At 45.5% G+C, this 7,782-nt stretch overlaps 1 protein-coding gene across 3 annotated transcripts; it reads right to left on the reverse strand.

Moving 5' to 3' along the window:
- Nucleotides 1-2,283: 2,283 nt before the first annotated feature.
- On the reverse strand, nucleotides 2,284-5,745 carry LOC311434623 (uncharacterized protein). 3 transcript variants are annotated; one of them, XM_084514892.1, is made up of 4 exons: nucleotides 5,560-5,745; nucleotides 4,571-4,702; nucleotides 3,898-4,005; nucleotides 2,284-2,868 (listed from the first exon to the last, which is right to left on the reverse strand). In XM_084514892.1, the coding sequence occupies exons 1-4, from the start codon at nucleotides 5,728-5,730 to the stop codon at nucleotides 2,866-2,868; spliced, it is 414 nt and encodes a 137-aa protein (XP_084371018.1). In that variant the 5' UTR covers nucleotides 5,731-5,745; the 3' UTR covers nucleotides 2,284-2,865. The 3 variants fall into 3 exon arrangements, 2 of the variants coding, with proteins under 2 accessions (XP_084371018.1, XP_084371017.1); XM_084514891.1 differs by having other exon boundaries at nucleotides 3,862-4,005; XR_014691606.1 differs by lacking the exon at nucleotides 5,560-5,745 and having other exon boundaries at nucleotides 4,571-5,545.
- Between the last annotated feature and the right edge of the window lie 2,037 nt (nucleotides 5,746-7,782).

Genomic DNA, 7,782 nt, shown 5'->3' on the forward strand with positions numbered 1-7,782 from the left:
ACGATTGGCCTCACTGATCTGCAGTGGTCCCCTTTACCCCTGGTCTAAGCTACACACCCATGGAGTCTGTGTGTTGCTCTGGTGGTGGCAGCACCTGACTGATAGCAGAAGAATCCCCCTTTTGGGATGAAAAGCCCGTCACAAATGTAAGCTGTTTTGGTGATGATTTGGGATGCTTTGATGTTTCTGTCCTGCTGTGGGTTGTGCTTGTTAGGTGTTCAGAATGTGCGACCATTGCACCTGGTGTGTTTTTCTTTCCTTTTGAACCACAGAAGATGATGGGAGAACTTCCTGCCTTCTAGCATGGAAATATTATTAGAGTTGAATGAATTGTTTTAATGCGATCCGCAGGGAGACGCTTCCTGCTGCAGCCAAACTGGTCTTCAGCTTCTGGTCCCCAGGAGAGTGGGCATCAAACAGAATTCTCTGGGGAGCATCCAACAATGATGTTCAGATGTCAGGACACACTTGACAGAGGAAATAGGAAACTTTACGAGAAAAGACTTTTTTCTCTTTGCGAAAGCACAGATGAAATATTTAGGGGGGGATCATGGCAGATAATCGGCAATGCAAGAGAAGAGATGTAAGCTGGAGGAGGAGAGCTTGGGATGCCCTTCACAACTCTGAAGCGAAGCCTGAAGAAGACTACAATAGTAAGAATAAAGAACTGGGAAATGCTAGAAAGGATTGACCATTTTTCTCGTATCTGTGGTGTCTTTGCAGTAGCTAAGGAGTAAAAAAAGTGGTTTTTCAGAGCCCTCATAAACGCTGTGCTTCTAACAATGCTTTGCTTGTTGCATATGTACCTAAGGAGGTGAACTGCAAATCTATAATGCTTCCAAAATGGGGCTGCTTGGAGAGGATGTGCTTCGGCTACCTGCTAGCCTCGGGCTCATCGCTGGTCCTGAGGCAGAAGGCCTAATGCAGCCAGCCCAGGGCCCATCAGCATTGCTGGGGGGTACAAAAGAATATCTGAATATCTGCTCTGGCGTGGTAGGAGTAGGAATTTGATTAGGAAAATGTCTTGAGGCAAGTGGCTACAAGAGCACCAGCAGGGCTTTCCTGGATACTTGTGCACCAGAGAGTGCTCAGGGTGAGCCTTTACTATTAAAAATATATATATATAATAAACACTGCAGAGTGCTCTAAAGCCAAGACTAGAAAGAATCCACGCTGCAGAAATCAGCATCTTCAGGAGAATCATGCTGCCAATTGCAGGCAGGGAGGTTTTGTTTGGTACTTTGCAGATCCAGAGCTCCTGACTGTGATTTTTACAGTTTTTCTTTTCAGACATGCCTTCTCCAAGCAAAAGACTGCTGAGACTCCTAGGGATCTCAGAATCAAGAATGTTAGGGATTGGAAAGGACCTTGAAAGATCATCTGGTCCAATGCCCTTTCTGGAGCAGGAACGGCTAGGTCAGGTCACACAGGAACACGTCCAGGCAGGTTTTTAATATCTCTGGAGAAGAAGACTCCAGAACCCCCCTGGCAGCCTGTTCCAGTGCTCTGCCACCATCACCGTAAAAAAGTTTTGTCTCACATTTAAGTGGAACCTCCTATGTTCCAGCTTGCACCCAGTGCCCCTTGTCCTATCATTAGATGTCACCAAGAAGAGCCTGGCTCCGTCCTCCTGACACTCTCCCTTCACATATTTATAAACATTAATAAGGTCACCCTTCAGTGTACTCTAACTAAAGAGACCCAGCTCCCTCAGCCTTTCCTCGAAGGGGAGATGCTCCACTCCCTCAATCATCCTCATGGCTTTGTGCTGGACTCTCCCAAGCAGTTCCCTGTCCTTCTTGAACCTTCTTGTCCTTTTCCCCACCCAATTCTCCAACCTGTCAAGGTCTGAGATACAGGCAGCAAAAGTTCAGACAAGTCTGTTCGTTTTGAGTCATTTTCTCTCTCTATTGTCAACTTGTTGTGCATTTTTGCACAACATGTAGACTGTGACACTTGCGTCTTCGTCCTTTAGGTTGGATTCTGTTGGTTTCGGCCTTTGCACATCCTCCACCAGAAAAGCAGCTCCTTCCTGGTTTGGATGCCTTTGAGAATGGTTTAGGTTCATAGGATGTTGTTGATGGCCTTAATTCTGGAAGCCACATGAGTGCTTTTGCTTTTGGGTACTCTCAGTGGCCCCCTCACCTGCAGCTCTCTAGGCTTAGGGAGCCTTTCCTCTGAACAGATGTCGCCTCTTTAAACCTTTGGGTTTTCTTGTTCACAAACACTTCAAACTGGAAGCCCAGCAGCTCCCTGGTGATGTGGCCATCTTAGAGCACGTGCATGGCTCTTGATGATTTCGTTCATGGCTCTCATTCTGGCAGCATTCCTTGGCTGTGCCAGTGGAATGGTCTGGTCCGGAGAGCCCTCAACTTTTTGACACCTGTCTTGAGTTTTCCTCAAGCTGAGAGTTTCTGTGCATCTGAGAAACTGGTGACAGAAAACACAGTCTTTTGGAGACTGGGAACAGGGAAAGAAGAAGCTTCCCTCATCAGAGAAGGAAAGGAAAAGCAGAAGCAATTGAGTTCAACTTCCAGCAGTGTTTGTCACACAGCAGAAGTACTCGCTGAATTCCAGGCTGTACTAAACACTACTACGTGTGCCCCTGATTGCCAAACTGCGTATATTCCCACCACTTTCACAGGTTGCATTTTTAATTACAACTCCATAGAGAAGATAGAAATTCAGACTCTATTAGACTGATGTCTAATCTTCCACACTTCTATCAAGGCACAGCCCTTGTCATTTTGTGCAGATGTTGCAGTCTCTCTATGGGAACAGCATTCTCCTCTGCTGCCTTTTCCATCTGATGGTCAAAAACATCTCTGGAGGTCTTTGGGACCTCCTCATCCATAGCTGCAATGCTTACTGCAATGAAAAAAAAAATATGAACGAACAATGAACACCATGAAGAGAAGAAATACATGGGAAATGGGACAAAGAAGTGTTGAGGGCCTGCTGTTTTGCCATACCTGAATTGCCTGAATGTCAGGGCTCACAGAGGGCTGAGGTCTTTGTGTTAACCGAATGCGTGAATTCTAACACCAGGACTAGCCTGCAGAAGCAGCGCCTCAGCACTGTGCTCATGGTCTCCAGGCCTGCTCCACTTGACTATAAACTGAGCCTTTACCATCCCCAATTTTGGCTAGACAGGGGCAAGCATTTGCGTGTGTCTTCAGACAACTGTTAAAATGCCTCTTTCCAGCAGCTCAGCACATATTTGAAGCTACCTCCTTCTGCCAAAGTCCTCTCTGTGTACCAACATGTAAACCTATTTCTTAGGTCCCACTGAGACCAATGAACGTGTTTAGCTGAGGAATCACAGAATCACAGAATTGAAGGGGTTGGAAGGGACCTTGAAAGATCATCGGGTCCAACCCCCCTGCCAAAGCAGGTTCCTTAGAGCAGGCTGCCCAGGTAGGCATCCAGACGGGCCTTAAATATCTCAAAAGGAAGGAGGCACTGAACAACTTGGAGCAATGGCCTGTATCTGTATCTTAAGAGCTGTCCCATGTTTGTGCAAGTGAAGACAGTTGCCAAGAACTTGTCCGTCGTGCTCCTTTGGGAGCCTTTACTCCCAAGACGCTTCTTACCTGCTTCATCAGTATGCTGGGTCAGCACAGAAGCAACATGTAAGAATATTCCATATTTCTGCCGCTGTCTTTGAAACAGCACAGAGAAGTATGAATGGGAAGCTCCATTCATTACCAGATCCAAAAAACCCTGTCTAGGACACTGTTCTAAAACCAGTGTTATGCACTGCCAAAGGAGGGCAGCTATCGGCAGAACATCAAGATCTTGCTGTACCAAGTAGTGCTGGAGCGAGAGGCAAAGCAAATAAGGATGGGTATCTCGGTATACCTGCCGAATGATATAATTGTTAATTGATAAAGTTACCTCTTGGCTTTGAAAGGCTTCCAGTGGGCCTTCGTTGGTGGCTGTTGCACTGCACTCAGCTTCCCTGGTGCTGCTTGATAGTGGGAGCTGAGTGGTACCTGAGGTCTCCTGAATACAAAGAATCGCAGAATTAACAAATTATTAACAAACAGAATTAACGATTAACAAAATTATTAATCGCAGAATTAACAAACAATTAATTGTAATCTGGATTTGTGTTTCTGCCTGTGAAGGGCTGTCACAAATAAGTTCTACTTTAAGAGGTGTTAAGCCCAAATAGTTCCTTTATGGCAGTGTACCTTGATGATTTAGGCGTTACAAGCACCAAAATGAACCCATGTGACAAGAAGGTTGAACTGTCAAGTTACGTGAGGCTCGAGAAGGGCAAGTTGAAAAGAAAATGGGGTGCAAATCTTTCCATGTCTTCTCTGTTTAAGGAGGATCATAGCGGATCATAGAATCACTATGCAAGAGACCTCCAAGATCATCTGGTCCAACCATCACCCTACCACCAATGTCACCCACTAAACCATGTCCCTAGGCACCATGTCCAAACATTTCTTGAACACCCCCAGGGACAGTGAAACCCGGAATAAAGCAAATAATGGTATTTTTCCCTTGAGCTTTTAGCAGGACAGCCCTCATTTGTTAGTATTTAAAATGCCACTGTTACCTCTGCAGCTTTCTGCTGGTACTGGGAGTGAGCAAAGGTGGTCATTGAAGGGGTCATCTGCCCGTTCTCAAAGTGTTTCCTCACTGTGGCCAGGCCCCCAAGCACAGTATAGGACTTGATTTCCTCTGAGGTCTGGAGTGATGAAATAAGGCCAGGTGTTTTCCATTGTGGCTGGTGGCTACTTCCCCCAAGTGGTTTCTGGGCTACCTGAGCACCCATAGCTGAGCTATTTTATAATGTGGTAATTTCACATTCTTCCGTTTGAGCAGCAAGAGCTCTAAAGTCACCGCGCTCCTGAATATGATTTTACAGAGCCATTTTGTCTTTCGAGGAGACATTCTCCTGGAACGCCATCAGCGTATTGCTAGTGCTGGGAGGGCTCTCTTCTGGAAATCCTCCTACAGCTCTGCAGCCACCCACTGCAACCACAAAGCGACGTCATAGCTGGGGAGAGGGAGATGGGTGCATGTGTTTCAAAGCTTGAAAGAAAAGCAGTAAGAAAAACAAACAGTATTGCCAACATTTTTCCAACTGTGTCATACTTTTACTTTAGAACACATCAAGTTCATAGCATTTGATTTGTGGAAACCAGAATGCCTTTAACTAATAAAAGTTAATGCGTTGTTACCAAAGCAATGTGTTGCTAAATCCAAACTATCTTCACCAAACGAGAAAATGAAGATACCACTTTTTTTTGTAATTGATGAATGCTGCCCATAGTTTTGATAGGATATTTGTAATTTGGGCTGCCTTCATCAAAAGTTATCTTTTCAAAACATTAATGGGCATCAGGCACTCCTCCATAATACCGAAGACAAAATGGAGAAGGCTGGATTTTGTTTTGCATTTGAGAGGAACCTCAGGTTCTCTCCCTGGGCGGCCTGGGGACTGCCCTGCTGAGCTGAGCGTGCTTGCCCCTTGCCACCCCAGTGCCAAGATGGAGGGCACTGAACTAAAGGGAGAAATCAGATCAAAGTGGTAAGGCTAACCTTCAGTGTCGGTGGTCTGTCCATTGCCTCAGGACACCTTCTCAAGGATTGCCTCCCCCGTTTAACGCCGGACATTTCCACCAGAGAAATGCCTGTCTGGCTCCCAGGCTGGGCGGCCAGTGCTGGTGGCAGTGAGCTTCTGCCGCTTTCTGCTTGCTGCTGTAAAGACATGGAGGGGGTGTGAGTTAGCAGCTACTGGGAGGAGCCAGGCTGGGCTTTCAGGGGGCAGAAAGAATATGTAGAGGCTGCAGGTTGCTGCTGGGGCAGTTGTGTTCTCCAAGGCCTCAGACATAGCTTGTATCTGAGACTGGGCTTCCGTCTGCGTTGTTGGCTTGTTAGGACTTTTCGTTTGCTTTCTTTGTTTTGGGACAACTCTTTAACCAGGATTTGAGTGGTCCGCAGTATTACACAGGGGAGGAAGAAGCACAGGAGAAGCGCTGGGTTTCTGCAGCCCAAGGGCTCTCATGAAGGAAGTTCCCTTGTGACATGTGCACTGGTTGGCACAGAATTGGACTTTAGGCCTCAACCTGACTTTAAGCCACTTTCCCCACCTGCTCATGGTTGCTTAAATCACTACAGGATGCAAGGGGTAATGGGTATAAAATTGAACCACAGAAGGTTTCATCACCTCGTGATCACTTCTTTCACCACTTCTTTACAGCTTAGGTGACAGAGCACTGGAAGAGGCTGCCCAGAAAAGTTGTGGAGTCTCCTTCTTTGGAGATATTCAAAACCTGACTGGATACAATCCTGCATGCTCGAGGTGACCCTGCATGAGCAGGGGGTTGAACTAGATGGTGTCTGGAGGTCCCTTCCACCCTCAGCCATTCTGAGATTCTGGGATTTGGCCCAATGACAGCCCTTGGCTGTTGCAAGCAGCAATGTGTCTGAAGATCTGAGTCTCATATCTATAGTCCCTTACAACGAAATGTCTCATTTTAAAATTTGCCGTTACTGAGAGTTCACATTTAGACACAATCCTAACTTGTAAATGTTGGAAGCTTGAAACAAAGTGTGTGGTATCTTTCATGGTACTTCATATTTCTGGAAAGAGAATATTTTGAAGTTTGTAAGTGCATCGCAGAGTAATTCCAAACACCTGTTGGGCAAGGCTGACACAAGACACTGCTTACAGAGCAATAGTTTCTCTCTGGTGCTTGGTTATTTACACACCTTATTCCTGGGTAGCTGTTGTAATTGACCTCTGTGTACCTGCTGCTGTTTTGTGTTACGTAGCTCTGGATAAAGTTTTATGAAATATATTATGGCCCACTTTCACTTGTGCAAGCTGTCCTGCCAGTCTGATGTAGCTTTCTTTCCTAAGCTATGATCTGAGGTCATGCTCCCAACAACATTTACATATGCTTTGGGATGAAGATGCTTCATTACCCTTGACAGCAAATGTTTGAGGAACAAAAAACACGCTGAGCCTTACACAGGATGTCGTTCTCAAATTCAGAAGTGATGTTAAGGACACATTATTTTGTCATTTTATTGATTATTTAAGTTACCACTCAGGAATAGTTTACGGATCATGCAGTGGCTGTATGGGCAGTGGGTGCAACAGCTGTCAAGAGCTCCTGTATATCACATGAGTTTCCTTTAGAGGGCACCATTGGCTTCCCTGAAGTCTACTGAAATTGTCTGTACTCGCTGTAATGAGGCTCGTCCACACCTGGACGTTTTAGGTGCATTTGTTGAATATTTTTTTGCTCCAAATATGTGGAATGCTGTGGGCTACTGCACATTACCTACCATCTGCAAATATTTGATCTTACATGCACCTCACAATAAACTTCTCAGGCCTTGGCTATGATGATTTTTTTTTTTAATTGCGAAGAGAAATGTTGGAAGGAGCATGCACTCCAGGATGCTGAGCTATGCCTTCTAATAAAGAGTTTAAGAGGACTGGAAGGCTGAGCTTCAATCACAGAGGCCAGTATACAAGAGTCACCATTTCCACCATGTGATCTCAGGCACAGGATCCCCCACCCTATGTGACCAGTCACTGGATCTATAGAGGTATACTGGATTCTTCTTCCAGATGACTTTGTTTTACTGCAGAAGTGATTTATTTATTTATTTATTTATTTTTGTAAGTTGTACCATAGTTTGGCAGGATGTGCCTATGTGGACATCTTGCTTGATGAAGTGAAACCAAGAGGGTGCAGATTTGGGAGGTGGACAGGTAACATGAGTTGTTTTCTAGAACAAAGAAAGTTG

Source organism: Aythya ferina (genome assembly GCF_964211825.1).
Source record: "Aythya ferina genome assembly, chromosome: 3".
Classification (NCBI taxonomy): domain Eukaryota; kingdom Metazoa; phylum Chordata; class Aves; order Anseriformes; family Anatidae; genus Aythya; species Aythya ferina.

What these genes read in the sequence shown, in the direction of transcription:
- LOC311434623 (XM_084514891.1), bottom strand. Translation starts at nt 5,730, where the DNA reads ATGTCTTTACAGCAGCAAGCAGAAAGCGGCAGAAGCTCACTGCCACCA. An exon ending in ACAGACCACCGACACTGAAG is followed by an intron (nt 4,703 to 5,559) that starts GTTAGCCTTACC and finishes TCATCACTCCAG; the next exon opens with ACCTCAGAGGAAATCAAGTC. An exon ending in ACCAGCAGAAAGCTGCAGAG is followed by an intron (nt 4,006 to 4,570) that starts GTAACAGTGGCA and finishes CTTTGTATTCAG; the next exon opens with GAGACCTCAGGTACCACTCA.